Source organism: Polyodon spathula, chromosome 26 (assembly GCF_017654505.1).
Source record: "Polyodon spathula isolate WHYD16114869_AA chromosome 26, ASM1765450v1, whole genome shotgun sequence".
NCBI lineage: Eukaryota > Metazoa > Chordata > Actinopteri > Acipenseriformes > Polyodontidae > Polyodon > Polyodon spathula.
The window spans coordinates 12,024,630-12,042,497 of record NC_054559.1 but is presented as its reverse complement, the minus strand read 5'-3'; the positions used below and the strand labels follow the sequence as shown (position 1 = coordinate 12,042,497).

Genomic DNA, 17,868 nt, shown 5'->3' with positions numbered 1-17,868 from the left:
AGGTGTCCTATTAAACTCACCGCAGCAGGAGCACTGGATCCAGGTGAGTAACCAAGAAACGGGAGCCTTCTTTTCATCGCTGTTGCAAAGACTGTTTAATTATTCTCTAGTGTCATTATTCAATGTATACTCCACACCAGAAGGGGGAGATGTTCTGCGTATTCTCTTCTAAAATTGAAAAAAAAAAATCGATCACATGACCTTGAATGAAGCATTTATGTTCATATTTGGTTTAGGTACAAGGAAAACTGTCGAGTGCAATGCATTATGATGTACTATTTCATCTAATTTTATGTAATTTAGAAACATACATATTCTGTCTATGCAAGCTTTAAAGTTGTAAAGGATAAAAATATCTCTTTGCAAACTCTGCCCAAAACATGAATGGCTTCATTGCCCACGCGAAGTAGTGTTTTCTTTTTGTTTCTGTTAGAGAGCTGTGTGGCTTTAACTCCCAGTCGGTGAGTGAGGGCAGTTTCTGGATGAGCAGGGGACCGATTTTTTCACTACAGTAGTTTGATGCTGTTGTGAGTAACGATGGCGGGACCTTTGCTGGAGTTCGAGACCGAAATGTTTCTGAATCTGTTCAGCTCGGACGGGTTGCTGGTGACGGCTGAGGGACTCGGGATAGACCGGATCCTTCTGCAGTTCCTTCGGGTGTATTCAGAGGAGGGGAGCCTGGTTCTGCTGCTGAACACCACCACTGCCGAGCAGGTGAGATACGTTTCCCAATAAATACATTTCAAAAAGTTCAAAATACGCGGGGGATTGAGCAATCTTACGTTTGAAACATTTGGGATAGTTTGAGTCCATCTCTACATTGTAGTTTTCAATATTGAAGTAGAGATGGGGTGTATTTTGAAATATTTTTTAGCTCTGATACGTTTTTTTAATTAAATGTACTGTGTAAAAAGAGATGAAAATGAACAACGTTATATAAAGGGATAAATGAGACAGGATTGGTTATTGGAAGGCTGGAGCAACGCTTTAGCTCGGATTGTCAATTATAATTAGGACGGATGCAATAGAAATATTTAAACTATGATCTGGAATGAACAGAAGGTAAAATAACATAATGTTAACTTTAACCTGAAATTTTCTCAAAACTATCCCTGGAAATGATCTGTAAGTGGGTCTCGGTCATGTAAAAATGTTTGTCTTTTCAGGAGTACTTTATCGAGCAGCTGCGCACAGAGGGGGTCAGTCATCTCCCTCGGATTGTCACCAACGAGATCTCGAGTAGCGAGCGCTATAATGTCTACACACAGGGAGGGGTGCTCTTTGTCACTAGCAGAATTCTTGTGGTGGACTTTCTCACAGACAGGATACCCGCCAACCTCATCACAGGTCTGATTTGCTTTGTCCATGCATGTGGACTACTCTGTATTTAAACAAAGCTTTGTCCTTTCTTATTATGGTGGTATTTGAATAGAAGGCTGTCCTTGCAGGTATCCTGGTGTACAAGGCACACAAGATCATTGAGTCGTGTCAGGAAGCCTTCATCCTGCGTCTTTATCGGCAGAAGAACAAAACCGGCTTCATCAAGGCCTTCACAGACAATGCAGTGGCCTTCCGCTCTGGCTTCTGTCAGGTGGAGCGTGTCATGAGGAATCTCTTTGTGAAGAAACTCTTTCTGTGGCCAAGGTCTGTGTTTTAAAATAATTTAACTGCTTTTCTTTATCATAAAACACAGGCACTGTACTGTGACCTTGTTGCTAAAAGTTCCTGGTTTTGACCAGAGTTTCGTTTAAGTGGAAATTACTTTTGCGTGACATTGTAGACCTCATGATGCTGACGAGAGTTGGGTGGTAGCAAGAGCATTTTGAGATACGCAATATTAACCAAAGACGCACCTGAAACCCCAAGCCTCTTGCTTTTGATTATCATTCGAAAAACTCTTACTTTTTCAGTTTTGAACATGGAACATTGTAGGTAAAATGCAACATGAAGATCAGGCCGTCACTGTTGCATTGAATTGACATTTAACCTTACAGGTACAAATTGACAGAGCTATCAGAATGACACATCTTATTTTTGAAGAACGTCGGGGGGTGCAGTGTTAATGAATTCCAGTTCCCTCTGTGATGCAGGTTCCACGTTGCGGTGAATTCATTCCTGGAGAGGCACAAACCTGATGTGGTGGAGTTGCACGTCTCTCTGACCCCAGCCATGACTGCCATCCAGATCTCTGTCCTGGACATCATGAACGCCTGCCTGAAGGAGCTGAAACGCTACAACCCAGCCCTGGAAGTGGAGGAATTGTCCCTGGAGAATGCACTGGGAAGAAGTTTCGAGAAGGTGAGTTACACATTATGGCGTTTCACTGCTTGTTGCACATTTTAACCTTTTTCCCCACCTCCATCAACGTTATATCCAGGAGGACTTTATCCAATCCAGGCAGTTTTAGATCCTTTTTTTTTTTTATTCTTCGTTGTTATTTATTGGTGGTGTCTTCTATTTTTTGTTGATGACTAAGAGTCCATTCTACAGTATGTCAGGGTGCAGTTTTTCCCAGTACAAACTTTCCAAGCTGATTTGTTTGGTGGTTTCATGATTTGCACTCCTGTGCAATGAGGATTAAATTGAAGCTCTTCATTATTACTGTAGATGATCCGTCACTACCTGGACCCTCTGTGGCACCAGCTGGGCATGAAGACCAAGTCTCTGGTTCAGGACCTGAAGATCCTTCGCACTCTGCTGCAGTACCTCACTCAGTACGACTGTGTCACCTTCCTCAACCTGCTGGAGTCCCTCAGAACCAGCGAGAAGGCCTTTGGGCAAAACTCAGGTGCAACAGCCAGGGTTCCAAAGCCTTTTTTGCTCTTTGTGAAACTGTAAGAGTCACGTGGACCAAGTTTCAAGAAACCAACCTATTTTTTATTATGGTGTTACAAACGTTGAATAAATAACTTTTGAAAATCAAATTCACCGTTTCTGATTGTGCGTTTTTGTCTGCAGATTGGCTCTTCCTCGACTCCAGCACCTCCATGTTTGTTAATTCTCGCGCTCGAGTTTACCACATCCCAGACTCCAAAACAGGCACGAAAACTAAAGCTGGAGAGAAGAGGATCCAGGCGGAGAAAGAACCGGGTAAACTCAAAACCTGAATTTTGTAACCTTAAGCTAAACTAAAAGATCCAAATAACCTCAAACTGAGTATAACTTGCAGAACAGGTTCCCTACAATACATTTTTATATGGTTAAGGCAAAAGAAGAAAGTTAATCCTTGTACAGGTAAAGATAGAAACGTGCATCTATGTTGCGTCTAGGGCAGTTGTTTACAGCTGTTTTTAACCCTCAAAAGCTCAGCGGGCGTTTCCCATTTGTAAGACAGACAGAGAATATATGGATGCAGGCATCAACAAACTAATAAAATTGTTTGGGGTTTTTAATCTGCAGAGGGGAAGAGAGAGCTGGTCTTGGAGATCAACCCGAAGTGGGAGGCTCTGTCTGATGTGCTGAAGGAGATCGAGAGGGAGAACAAGAACGCAGAGGATGGACCAGGTGAGAGACTCTGCAACCAATGCAGTCATCCAGAAAAACATTCAATTGGTCCACCCCACCAAATTCAAGGTACATTTCTTAAGCAAGTACGTTAGCACTGCTTGAATAATCCATGTCTTGTGGTTTCCAGGTAGAGTTCTTATCTGTGCCAGCGATGACCGGACTTGCGCCCAGCTGCGGGAGTACGTGACCCACGGGGCAGAGGCTCTGCTGACCAGACTGTACAGCCGGACCTTCGGGAAAAACGAAGCGCCACCTGAGCTGAGCAAGGACAGGAGAGCTGTTGGCAAGGGCAAGGGGAAGGGCAAGGGCAAGTCAGACAAGGGACCGCAGGCCAAGAAATCCAGAAAACAGACTGGAGGAAAACAGGGAGGAGAGCTCACCCTGACCCAGATGTTTGGGAAACTGGAAGAAAAGGAGACAGAGGAGAGAGAGGAGTCCAAAGAGGAGATTGAAAGCAGCATGGAGGAGGAGGAGGGATTGCTGCTCAACCTGCCCTCTGATTCCTACTACGGCATCTTGAAGGAACCGCTAACTGTCATCCACCCACTTTTGGGCTGCAGTGACCCCTACAGCCTCACACGGGTACTGCATGAGGTGGAGCCACGCTACGTGGTTTTGTACGATGCAGAGCTGTCTTTCGTTCGTCAGCTGGAGGTCTACAAGGCCAGCCGTCCTGGGAAACCACTCAGGTATGAAAAGAGGATTTTGGGGAGACCAAGGTGTGCTTATTAATGGTCAATCGCAAAGCATAGCAATTTTCTGGTGATTTGCAGGGTTTACTTTCTGATCTATGGGGGTTCAGTTGAGGAGCAGAGATACCTGACAGCCTTGAGGAGAGAGAAGGAAGCCTTTGAGCATCTCATCAGGTTAGTTCTTGCATTCTTTGGTGGTAAAGCCTCCTTTTTCCACATGCCACCCTGCCCTGAAGAAGCAACGCTTCCTTATCTATGATTTTTTGTTAACAGTTCACCATGACAAGCTCCTATTTTATCTAAGTCAGTCAAGCGTTTATTTTTTCAGGGAGAAAGCTGGTATGGTGGTCCCAGAGGAAAGGGAAGGGCGTGAGGATACGAATCTGGACCTGATTCGAGACCCCACCCCGGCAAACGCATCTACAGACACGCGCAAAGCAGGTGAGTGAGTCCATCTATTTATATTGAATAGGTGGTGTCTAACGTGGGAATGTCGAGAGAGAGAGAGAGAGAGAGAGAGAGATTGAATGAGTAAACAATTAAAACAACCCTCGTGTCTCTCCGGTTTTGTCCTGGCAGGTGGTCAGCAGGCAAAGACAGAGCCTGCTCGGGTCATCGTGGACATGCGAGAGTTCCGAAGCGAGCTGCCGGCCTTGCTGCACCGCCGCGGCCTGGACATTGAGCCGGTCACCCTGGAGGTGGGCGATTACATCCTGTCTCCAGACACCTGCGTGGAGCGCAAGAGTGTCAGCGACCTGATCGGTTCCCTCAACAGCGGCCGGCTGTACACCCAGTGCCTGTCCATGTCCCGCTATTACCGGCGGCCCGTGTTGCTCATTGAATTCGACCCAGCCAAGCCCTTCTCTCTGACAGCACGGTCAGACTTCCGCCAGGAGATCTCCGCCAATGACATCACTTCCAAGCTCACCCTGCTCACCCTGCACTTCCCCCGGCTGCGGCTTCTCTGGTGCCCCTCCCCCCACGCCACGGCTGAGCTCTTTGAGGAGCTGAAGCGAAAGCAGCCGGAGCCTGATGCCTCTGCTGCCATGGCCATCACTGCCGACTCGGATACGGTGCCTGAGTCGTCCGACCTCTATAACCCTGGTCCCCAGGACCTGCTTCTCAGGATGCCCGGCATCAACGCCAAGAACTGCCGGGCACTCATGAATGGAGCAGGTAGCCTGGCCGAGCTGGTGAACATAAGCCAGGAGCAGCTGGCAGAGCTTCTGGGCAACGCCACCAATGCCAGGCTGCTGTACGAGTTCATCCACACCTCCAGCACTCAAGCAGTGCCCAAGGGCAAAAAGGAATGGAAAGGGAAGAGGTAATGATGCTCTGGGGGAATTTTACTAGGAAGTTAGATTTTAACTGGTCTTCAGATCAGGATAGCACTTCCTTGGTTTGTCTGGTTCTCTTTTGGAGCCTTGCTGAGTTAATACCGAACACACACACACACACACACACACACACACACACACACACACACACACACTCTCCTTGAATCGCTGACTTTTTTTTAATTGGACTGCATCAAGAGGAGATGGCTTTTCATCTTGTACAATGGCAGCTTGGCCTGCTTAATCAATTTGACTGTTTTGGAAAAAAAAAAGCTTGGCCTGTCAATTAATCAATTGACTATTTATGGAAATATATATATATATATATCTATATATATATATAGAAATATATATATCTAGATATGGATTATATGGAACGGTAGTCTAGCTCTCATATATTTTTGCTTGCCTTTTCTCAAAATAACTGCAAACAGTAAACGAGAAGCAAATGCAAAAACGTGACAAATAAGATACGTAAAAAGAATATGAAGTATGTATTGTATAAGACAATACATTTATAATTTTATTATTCTATTATTCCTTTCAGCAAGGTGGTAATTTTGCATTCCACTGTGTTTTTTTTTTTTTTTTTTGTTCCCAAATGTTACCAGCACTGCGCTACACCACTTAAAATAAAGACCTTACACTTTATTTATTTATTTATTTATTTTTTAAATAAATGATACTGTACAGCAAGTGTACACTATCGGTATCAGATTTGTGATGCAGAAATAATACTGCAGAATGACCCATTAGGTGGCAGTATTGTAGAATTGGACAGGAATTAGGTTGTGAAATTGGTGGCACAAGGGTCAATTATTTGAGGCTGTACAAGCTTAAAACAATCATGTATGGGCAAAATATTAACAATAGTAATATTAATGATGTGTTAATATAAAAAGAATGGCTTTCTCAGGGTTTCTCAGCCAGGAAAACACTTGATTTGAAGCAAACAGTCTTTAGACACAGTAGGTTACAGCCGAGTTTTGTATTCTGTTTACTATTTCCTGGACTAACTAGCTCTAGGGTTACATTTAATTATGGGACCACTGTCCTCATAGTGTGGCTTTTTAATAACTACCAAATAACAATTATGATAGCAGTGTGCATTTCTTCATGCTAATACTGCTGCAAAAAAAAATAAAAAATACAAAAAAAAAACCAGTGGTCTTATTACTGCTGTTATTTTCCAATTCTTTTTCAGTTTTATATTAGGTTAAAGAGTATACATACTGTATCTTTGAAACATGCATTTAAATGCTTCAATATCAAGAATAAAACACATGTTTCTTAATCAATTTGAAGAATAAAAGTAAACTGACAAAATGGTAAGCTTTTGTCACCTTTTGAATGTGTGGTGTTGGTGTTTACAGCCCACTAGATGGCAGTATATCCAAAACCGCCAACCTACTGCTGGTTTCGAGTACCACAACAAAACGAAAAAAAAAAAAAAAAAAAAAAAAAGTGGAAAGGATTGGCAGGCAATAATTACACAAAGAATATATTAAGGAAGCAGACAAGTACATACGGTCACGTTAGAAACCTTGTATGTAAATACAGATGGTTTGTAATTGCATTTGTTTTTGTAACTTGTAAAAGCTTAAATTGTATAACAGAAAATTAGAAAACCTTTCTTGTGTAGTGCAACTGCACTCTATAGTACACATCTGATGCAAAACTAAAAACTTTGAAACATTGATTACGCAGGAGTAAAGGACCGCTACGGCCAGAAGTTTTGCATCACCCTATACAATTAACTCGTAAAGTCGAATGAAACCTGCTGAATAATGTTATGCTAGCACATTGAATTAAATACCGCTCTGTAGTTGTCTGTATAGTTAATGAAAAACTGACACAAATGGAAAAATGTGACTACTGTACTACTATTATGGCTTCTGTGATCTCATTTTGTAGTGTCTTTGATTACATGACGTTAAATATCTCAATTGTGTTTATATAGTTGTTGGTTTGTAATTGTTGCAATCCTAAAATTGTATGTTCTGCAATGGCCATAGCTGTATGTGCTGCAGTTTAAAATGAATTTGGGTTTGGCCTCATAATAAATGCAATTAAGCCCTGGGTCTACACCACTGCTGAAGCCTTGATAGATCACCGCAAACCAATTTTGTTATTCACCTCTCCCTTTTAACCATGAATATCAATGGACACGATTCCATTCTGTCATACACCCACCTGCCCGCCCACACACAGGCAGCAGCGAACAAAGACGCTGCAACAGCAATAACATAATTAAGGTGCTCTGCAATAAAAGATTCATGCTCGTTTAAAAGTATACCATAAAAAACACCCTGCGAGATAGATAAAGTGGTGCTGGAGACTCTGTCTGTTTAAAGCAGTGTGTTTCGTTCAGTATGCAGGAGTAACCTGGTCCATCTGCCCATGTCTGTCAGTCAAGTCTGGGGCTGTGTTGTTCAGAGACAACAAGGACCACCATGCCAGTGTGGGGGTGCTGCATCTTTTGGGAGAAAGTGTCAATGTTCAGATCACAACATGACAACGTGGGCTTAGGGGTTTCCTTTCCTCTTGGGGTTAAAGGTGGGGTTTAGGTACAGAGTTAGGCAATGGCTTGAACAAGGCCGAGCCAAACAGTGTTAGATTTGTACTTCGGATTGTAAGAGCCATTGTAGTATTATCATTATGGTTTTTAACATACAGCTATGGACAAAAGTTTTGCATTATGAACAATAATTGCGATATTTTATTTAACATCATGGTAATTCGGAAGCATTAACAGTAGTACAGTATTTCATGTTAGATTTTGAAATGTCACATTTTTCCTTTTTGTGTCAGTTAATTGTTAAGCATATGGAAAACTACAAAGCCATATGTCATTTAATATGTTAACATAACATTATTCAGTAGGTTTCATTTGACTTTTTATAAAGCAAAATTACTTCATTCTATAGGGTGATGCAAAACGTTTCACCATAGATATTGCTTAGTACCTTGGGCTGGATACATTAGAGTCACAGTAGTGTTCAATCTACAAGGATTTGTCTTAGAACTATCTATATGGGAAATTTCAATACATGTTTTCAATAACTTCTCTTCAGCTAAACCTGGAATTCCAATTCCAATTGTATTTATTATTATTATTATTATTGTTTTTGTTGTAGATGAAAAGCAAAACACCAGAAAGGTTTCTATGATTCAAGGTCAATAATAACAAAAACAATCCTCTTGTTGAATTTAGAGATTCGAAGATCGAATGGGAAACCACTTTTTCAGCAGTATGGGTTGTAAATGCCTCCTACACATTCAACCGGTTTACATACAGTACACATGAATGTATTAAACATTGCAGAATAGTTGGCATCCAGACGCGTGGTTGTCTTTGCCCGCATTAATGTAATGTTCCTTGCGGTATAGAGTTCTGAGTTTATGATTACAAGTTCTCAAATGTTCTTAAATGATCTTTGGCTACACACTGAGTCAGGCATTGAAGTCATAGTGAACTATAAATCAAGAGACCAGTTTTTTTTTTTTTTTCTTCTATGTAGATTTTGTTGCCTCATCGTGTCGGCATGTGTTCTTAACCCATCAATTCGACAGCTTGCTTTAGTTTGCCTTCTGCAACGTTACTCAACGAAAGTTTTTTTTTTTTTTTTTAACAACGCTTTAAGTATATTATTATTTAACAAAATCCACAGCTACAGTGAGACTGGCTTGTTCGATGTTGTTGTCTGTAGGTCTAATAAATAAGACAATTCAAAGGTTTTCAATTTAAACGTATCGTGGGCGTTATGATTCCACAAAACTAAACTCCACACAATGTGATGTATTTTTCATAACCACTGTTACTGAAAAAGAGAGGTTTTTTTTTTTTTTTTTTTTTTTTTTTTTAAATAGTTGCCATGACATCTAAATTGCACAAAAGCTGCTTTAAAACAGTCTTCCAAAATACCCTATGGATAGTCATATTACCTTCACAACGGTAGGGTACCGCAATTATTATTATTATTATTATTGTTGTTGTTGTGTACATAAAATAAAGTTATGGTATATTATGTAAACAATTACAGTATTTATAATACATTGGTTTAAAGCATAATGAATTGGGTTTGTTCTTTCAGCCTAAACACAATACAACTAAAATAACATTAATTGTAACCACCTGTAAGTTGGTTACTTGCTCCTTGTTCCTTATTCGCGGTATAGTTGACAAAGCAGCGTGGTATTTTTCCCTGTGTTTTGACTCACTTATGTATCTGGCTCATCTATTGATACCATTTAACAGATATATGCTCCTTCATTGAAGAAAAACCCAAATATGAATTTTAAAAAAATCTGTATCAGCAGCATAGCGGTACCTCATATACTACCCGCTTGTTTTGCCTCATTTACTAGACGCTTTCCTCACTAAATAACGAGGTATCCATAGGTTATCACCCCTCTGCAAAAACACCCCCTGTGTGAGAATAAGCTTTTTAATAAGTGGCCCAAAACGATTTAACACCTGCAGGTCACTAATTACTTATTCAATTTGTGTTACATTTGCGGGATGCGAATAAGAAGCTGGCAGCATCATACTTTGAACCCCTTTTATCAGCAAATAAGAGCAAAGGTATTCCTATGCATTGTTATTAGTTACATTTTGGAGTGGGGTACGGCTTGCTCATTATGATATCATTAGTGGGTTTGTAAAGAGGAGACTATAATCTATCTCTGGATACCAGAATATTTAGTGAACAAAGTGTTTAAGGGGGGAAAACAAGCGGGTAATATATGGGGTACCGCTATGCTGATAATACAGATTTGTTATTAATATTTTAGTTTTTTCTTGAAAGAGGGAGCGATTATCTTGTAAATAGTAGCGGTACATTAATTGAGCAAGATATGTGAGTGAGTCAATACATAAAAGAACACGCTGCCTTGTCAACTATACCGAGCATAAGGGACCGGGAACAATAAGTAACCATCTTCCAGGTGATTCATGGTACAGTATGTGAATACAAAACAAACAGTATAATAATAATAATAATATAGCATCTGTCGATAAACCCCGCTGAGTTGAGAACTACAAAGTGTTAAACGTTTAAAGATCCACGATTACGTCATTGAGTTCGAAAGAACAGATAAGCAGCGGCCATCTTCGACAACTTCTGTACTGCCGATAGAAAGTATCGGGGGTCGGATTGGTGAAAATCGGGGTTAACGTTATCCAAAAACCCGGTTATACAAAGGGAAAAGGTAAGTCCCGCTTTCACTCTCTCATTGTTTCACAATACGTGCTTTTTTGACAGAGTCTGCTTGTGTTTATCACAGTAGCACTGTCCAGACTGCCACACTACACTGCAGCGTGGATAATCACCACCACCACAATGCAGGTAGGGAACTAGTAGCGTATACAAAGCAGACTTTCCTCAAGTAAAATATACACTGTATTCTGTCAGCGACTTGCATTGTGTACTGATATAGATAACCTATCACAATGTTTTTAGCCGGGACAGTCCTGTGTTTTCTATCAAAAAAGGTCCCTGTGTCCAGAGATGTTTCTGAAAATCTAAAAGTCCAGTTTTTCAGCCTCTAATACCTTTGTCAAATTAACGTGAAGAACCGCTTCCTATAACTTCGTTTATGGCACCTGCAGTGAAAACTACGGTCATCAAGAACATTCTTTTTAGAAAGTGATTAATACAGACAGGCATGCGTGCCCTGCGTTTTCATTTATTTAATATTCAATGTGAGTTAATTAACTAATTAGCCGCAAATGATACACCTGTACTGAAGTTAGCTAGCTGCTGAAAAAACGGTAATGCTAAAGAGTGAGAAGATGGCTATTTGAATAACCATTAAATAGGTTGTGTTTAAATTGTTTTTTAATTTAAGTCTTATCGGTTATTTAACAATCTGTCCCAGTTCTGAGCTTTGAAAATCTGAGTCTTGTCTACACATAATCGCGGTAATAATATACTAGACCTGGATGTTAAAAAAATACATTAATAATAATAATAATAAATCGAGTTACTAAGTAAAGCTGTTGATGCATTATTGTCAGGTACACACATTGTGTGTTTGATTATGGAGCTCATAGGTATTGGCACTGCTGCTATTTCGCTGTCACTGTGACAAGCAGCTCTGAGGTTAAATGGGACATAAGCCAATAATTTACAATACGATTAATTACTTAGTAAGCGTGAGAGTTTAAGTTTTTTAGTTGAAGGCAGATTTACATTTAAAACGGTAGTTAAGATGTGTGTTTTGTTTTTTTGGTCAGAGGGCTATTTGGAAATGGACTATCTAAAGTTTCTGTATTTTTTATTATTTTTTTTACATACAGTTGTCAATGTTTTGATTGCATATAAAAGTCAAACATTGATTCTATGTTGCTTCACACCTGTTTTGGCAAACCAGTGCCCAGGAAGACACTCAGACCTGTTATGTTCTGTAAGTCACCTCTGTTTGTTGAAGCACAATAGTAGACTTCCTCACCAAGTGGTTTCCCCCTTTCAACACAGCCAAACATTCTTTCAGTGTTCCATTTTGACCTGTTGTACAATTTCGTCATTGTCTGATACGCGGCAAGTCATTGAAAACTTGTATTGAGAACCATTTCTATACATACAATAAATCACAACATTTCCCTAAGTTGTAATCCTTTTAACATGGAAAGGAGTCATTTGCATTGAAAAGATTGGTGTCCAGTACATTTTAGACACCGCTGAATCTGTACCAAGCCAGTTTTGGATTAAACCACAGTAATGTGAGATTAAAGAAACAAGGCTCATACTCCCACATTTGCTAGGAACAGATTACCCCAGTTTGGGACCAAATGGCAGGCCTGCTGTGTCGGATCACTTTTCATGATTGTCATACCGAATTGTAACAATGAGTAGCAGTACTCTTCTCACAGATCAAGAGCCCTCACGCAGCCTTCGAGGCAGAAGAAAAACAAAGACTACAACCTTAAATACTCTAAAAGAAAATTGCCACTGTAACCATTAATTAGTAGTAATTGTTTTTACATTTTAATGAGAGGTTTTGACTCCAATCAATGCATTACAAAATATACAGTTAAAATCATGCCTTCTGAAATGTATGAAGATCATTTCAAATTTAAAAAGTAGATTTAAAGAAGTTTTTATAGAGATTGTTGCAAGCAGTTGCCCAAGAATGCCTGTTTAAGTCATAGACTATGGTGTACTGAATGCTTAGTTTCTTAGTGTGAACAAACATGTAAACCCAGGATTTTGATGAAGCAGAGTACACGGTGCATTAAACTAATTTACCAACAAAACCTAGAAACCAAGGTAGAAGTTGTTTTTGAATCTCTGTGGTTTGATTTGACTGGCTGCGCGCTGCTGCCACATCATTGTGGTGTTAGTGCTGCAAGGCGGTCTGTGTGCAGAGCTGTGCCTCTTGCTTCTGTAGCATTTGTTGTCCAAATGTGAAGATGTAGTTAATGCGTACCCCATAAGTTAGCATTAAAGTATGTACAGTATTTATTGAAAGTACTCCTTGCTTCAAGGTAATGTTGAATTTTACTTGCATATTGTCTAAATTAGGGAGTAAGTTACTCAATGGCCCAAAACCTTATGTGAAGCAGCGCATACCATGCATGTCCAGTTCCTGTGAATTGGACTGCCTTGTAATATCATCCATCTATGTATCTTTACATTGCAATTACCTTTTATCATAGAGCTTATTTTTCCATGGCAAGTATTCTTTTTTTATTTATTGTTTTTTCTCGTCATTTTGGATACTGCTTCAACCTGGTGGACCATATCCATTGAAGCTGTTCTCTGATTGGTTAGCCTTAGTTGTCAGGCTAAGAAATTGCAAAAAAATAGGATTCGATCCTATTCATTTCATGTCGCCCCCGCGTGACCTGGGGTGTGAAAGATACTTCTCAAAAGTATAGCTTCTGTTCATTTTGTCACATTGCTGCACATATTTGCTTATCATCGCGTCTGGTCTGTATCCGCCTTAAGGCTGCAAGCTAACCTATTTTGTGACTAGGGTCATAGTCACCTGGGTGGTTTTTTACTATTTGTTAGCACGTCAGGTAGGGAATGGTACACTTTGCCACTAGGTTTATTATTTTGAATGAATTTGATCTATAAATGAGCTGTGTTTTAATGACACTGTCGGAGGTCGCGTTAATACAAAATGTTGCGTCCTAGATGCAAAATAAATCCGTTGGACAGAAAAATAGCATCCTGTGTTCACGGAACGCACAGAATCGTAAAGGGGCGCAGACAGCAGTAAGCCTCATTTGGATTACGCAGCATTAAAAAGGAGATTTACTTTTAGACGTTTCTGGCGCCAGGCCAGTGTCGGTGACAGTATGGCGAAGCGGTTGTGAACTGTGGTAGAGGTGATCTTGTATATCTAGAGAAGTACAATTTTGTGGAAATAAAATTCGTAAGCATGTTATTGAGTATCTGTCTCTGCCTGCACTCTTTCGAATTATCAAAATACACAAAATCATTAAAAAAAAAACACAACTGGAAGTTGTCCATGGTTGCATTCTGTAACAAGGAGTCATGAACTTGAACAAAGAGCCAGACTAAGTCAAACTGTGCCTTGGGTTTGCATTGCCAATAGTATGCTTGCTACAGTACTCTTTACGAAAAACAGTCCCATGCTGGTGCTTGGATTGAAGGAACAATGCAGGATCTTAGAAAGTTTCATGGTTTGAATATAGTTTTAAGTAGCACTGACTGAGCTGAGCCCATTTGTGAAGTAACCTAGACTGTTGGAAGAGCACATGTTCTAAAGTTAGCCACGTTAATTCCTTGTGCATGACGGGACGGTGTGTTCAAACAGACACTGGATAATACAATACCACACTCTGCTGAGCCACGCATGTTGTGATGTGCAGTTTATTTTCATTTCAGTTTCGCTATTCTCCAGATGCATACGGGATATTGATTCCAGCTTCTGTTAATGAGTTAACTCAAGAATATTAAAATTGTCCCCAATTTATTCATTCTAATTTTGTTGAGCTGTGTTTTGAAATGTCTGCATATCCAGCATACAAAACAAACAGCATCAAAAAACGAGACTACAACCAGTGATGTGGCTAGTGCGAAACCCCTTTTTAAAAATAGAACTTTTCAAGTATTTGCACAAATGGATTGAAACGGTATGCTTTGTCAACTGTTTTGTATGTTGTAGATCACAGTATCCTGGCTATGTTCCAGTTGGGAATGGCCTTGGGTGTAACTGTGGAGGAAGAGGTACATTATGTGAATTAGCTGTGTGCAGGTGCACAGGAAATGCTCTATCCCAAACAGCTGTGTCACTTAGCAGGCTGAGGACCACCTAGTCTTCTGAGGGACCACAGAGTTTTACAAGAGGAGAGAAGGGCATTGCATTAAAAAGTTGCCTTTCTTTACCCAGAGGATTTAACATACACAGTATGTAGAGATTCATCAGTGCTCACGATGTGGTCTTCATAGTCTGACTCTATAGCCATTATGGTATATGTTGTATACAACAGAGTTCGAAGCTGGGTAACTGCATTGAGAGTTGCAACTATCAAAAGCAGTTCCCTGATATGTAAAGTATTGTACAATATTGTTAGGTATTGAATGTATATGAAGGAGAGACAGTTTGGGTGTATTCTACCCTCCACTCAAAGGTACATGTTTTTTAGCCAGGTATATTAATAGAGAAAAATATGCTTGTCTACAGTTTCTTACTTAAAAAGCCATCAAGACACTAGAGGTTACCTCAATTAAACGGCTGTTATGTGGGGAACTAAGGAGTTGCTACATGAGAATTTAAACAGCATTTGTCCCTTTGATCCAACACACTAATACAGAGGGATTGTGTTTCATTCATGCTTTTTTTTTTTTTTTTTTTTTTTTTTTTTTTTTTTTTTTAGTGTTAGTAATGGGTTACACTTCTAGACAGATAAACAAAGACATCAGCTGATGCAGTTGTTTTGAAGGTCCTGCAGTCCGGAGAGTTTGAGAACTTTATTAACACTCTGCATGCGAATGACTAGGATTGTGGGCTTGTGACGAAGAGGCACATCTCTGTTCTCTCCTATGAAGCTCCACTACCACGAAGGACCCTGGCAGATTTGGCTTCTAAGGTAGAGCTGCTGGAATCCAGTCACCCCAGGTTTGGAACAGCAACACTGAAAAAGTTACTTCGTCTGTAAGGCTGTGATTGCGTCTGTGTGACAGCTAAACAAGAAAGCAGACCTGAACTATTCTAAATATATATATTTTTTCTGATGATGGAACATCCAAGCAGTCGATTATTTTAAGCAGCCCTCTCCTTAAACCCGGAGTAATTGTGTGCATCTTGAACATAATTCCCTCCTGGATTTGAAGTGGAAATCAGTGCTTGGTTGGGGAAGTTAAGTAATGTGTAGAGTATGCAATGTTTTAGAGATCTCACTGACCAGCTGTAACATCTTTTCCTGACAACAGTTCCACTACTCAGACAATCCTTTGATGGTACTTTATTATCCAATGTATTCTATATAGACATGTTTGCACAGGGAGGAGAGCTGGCCTTCAAAGCATTGTTCATTAACCCTTTATTGAACATTGCATTATTTTCTTGTATGTAAATATGCTTCCCTTTTGTGTTCTTAAATTAAGGTTTTGTTTGGCCCTTTTTAAGCAGTTTTGCAATTTAGTATCAACATTTAATTCCTGCCGATTTTCTTGCAGTACTGTATGTGTTCATGTACCTAAAGTAAAGGTTGCAACTCTGGACTAAAATAGATTGGTCTAGGTATTTATACAGCAATTGCAGTCTGTCTCTTGTCTTTCAGACCTGGGCTGGCAGAAGGTTGCAGAGCAGTTCTATGGGTGTCTCCACACTCTGCGCTGAAGCTGTAAGTCACACTGCTGAGTCACTCACCCAGCAAGCCGATAACTACCACCACCACAGAAAATGCTCATTATTTTCTGAACCCTGCTTCCACTGAATTGGCTGACTCTCAGTATTGGAATTTAAAGTGGCATGACTGACTGTATTTGTTTTAGAACCCTGCTCCCAAATACCTAGTGACTGGAACTGCCTGGAAGGTGCGCAGTGATAGCTACGCTCTGGTTACAGCTAACCTTGATTCTGTCAGTAGTTCAAATAAATAAGTAAATTGCGAGTGATGATGTCACTGTTTCTGTCACATGAAGAATGGAGTTATAAACTTATTTACTAAAGAATGTGAAGCTATGTGAGAATCTTGTACTGTGCTCTACAGCCAGACCAATGGACCTGTTTTTGAAGCTATAAAGAGAGGTGAGCTTGAGCAGGACTTGGATGGTAGAGCCCCTTAGAATACAGAGTGTGACAGAGTGTGGCAGTGTGTGCTCTGTAAAGGGGCCCTGCCTTCCGGGTTCTGCCTTTTGGAGGAGTCAGTAAACAGAGATCCTGATCCAAAAACATGGCAGGATATTATTTGGAAGAAAAGCAGAGGTGTTAACCCTGGTGCCCATTGCAAATTCCTACATGGTAAACCTGTGCTAGCTCTGCACAGTGAACACTAGTATCGCAGCAAAATAAATGTCAAAATGTATTAAATATATCATTAATTTTTTTCAGAAGTACAGATCAAAAGTGAAAATGTCCTATTGGACGCTATCTTTTTAAGGCTCAGTAAACAACTACTTGAAATTTCACTATAATTCTAGTTGAATTCCCCTTAGCACTGTGACTGGGAACAGGGCATGAGATACTGCATCCCTGTGGATCTACCCTGTGTAAATAAGCTGAAACACGCTCATGTAAGTGCATTACAGCTGTTGTATTGGTACTCAACCATTTATCCTGGGGCTATAGCCCTCAAAGTCAATGATGAAGTAGACGAAAACAAATACTTCTACTGAAGATGTACTGTAATCCACAATTTGAATCCTGGTAAACCGTGCAGTGTGAGAAATGCAAACCTAATGTGTGAGCAGCAAAGCCAGCTATTTTTGAGACCTCCTGGGAAACCCGCTTGTTTGGGGGGGGTATTCAAGGGGGTGGAATAGCTGTGCTTTTCTCACTCCGCACCGGAAACTCATTTTCAATTGTGGTGGTTTGATGTTATTATGGGAACCCCCTTGATCCTGTTAGCCAAGTTCTTTCTTGCACAGGACTGTCAGCCAGCATTGTCTTGAGGGGCGCATTTGGAGGTCAGGGAGGATGGTGTGTTTGTATTCCAGCTGGTTATCCTGTCCTGCCTTGTGTTGCACTGGGAATCTAGATTTAGTTACACGGCTGACCCCTCCAACATTGCAGGGAGGGAATTAGCTTGTCCCTTGTTTGGAATTTGCATGCTGGATTGGGGTCATGGGCTGTAACTTACCTCTGATTTAATGCCAACAAATTACAATTGTACTTCTCATCCCAAAACCCTG

The 17,868-nt window shown here is 40.4% G+C and overlaps 2 protein-coding genes across 9 annotated transcripts in view; both read left to right on the top strand.

Annotated features, from left to right (window-relative positions):
* Positions 1–207: 207 nt before the first annotated feature.
* Positions 208–5,808, top strand: ercc4 (excision repair cross-complementation group 4). The gene is made up of 11 exons (XM_041229134.1): positions 208–714; positions 1,167–1,347; positions 1,449–1,644; positions 2,091–2,298; positions 2,608–2,788; positions 2,959–3,090; positions 3,400–3,504; positions 3,635–4,196; positions 4,281–4,373; positions 4,528–4,640; positions 4,779–5,808. Exons 1-11 carry the CDS (start codon positions 538–540, stop codon positions 5,525–5,527), a joined length of 2,697 nt encoding a protein of 898 aa, XP_041085068.1. The 5' UTR covers positions 208–537; the 3' UTR covers positions 5,528–5,808.
* Positions 5,809–10,452: 4,644 nt separating this feature from the next.
* The window catches only part of LOC121300702 (myocardin-related transcription factor B-like), a 42,314-nt gene continuing 34,898 nt past the window's right edge, over positions 10,453–17,868 (top strand). For 2 of the 8 annotated variants that reach the window (XM_041229405.1, XM_041229402.1), the window contains exon 1: positions 10,463–10,747. The gene's annotated coding sequence lies outside the window, so the exon portion shown is untranslated. Of the gene's footprint in view, positions 10,748–15,389; positions 15,632–16,295; positions 16,359–17,868 lie in introns of all 8 variants that reach the window. The other 6 variants (XM_041229403.1, XM_041229404.1, XM_041229407.1 and 3 more) reach the window with 6 other exon arrangements.

Bases quoted from the DNA above. Each gene is read 5' to 3' on its own strand.
- ercc4 (XM_041229134.1), top strand. From the start codon at position 538: ATGGCGGGACCTTTGCTGGAGTTCGAGACCGAAATGTTTCTGAATCTG. The intron at 2,299-2,607 runs GTGAGTTACACA...TTATTACTGTAG, and splicing joins TGGGAAGAAGTTTCGAGAAG to ATGATCCGTCACTACCTGGA. The intron at 4,641-4,778 runs GTGAGTGAGTCC...TTGTCCTGGCAG, and splicing joins TACAGACACGCGCAAAGCAG to GTGGTCAGCAGGCAAAGACA.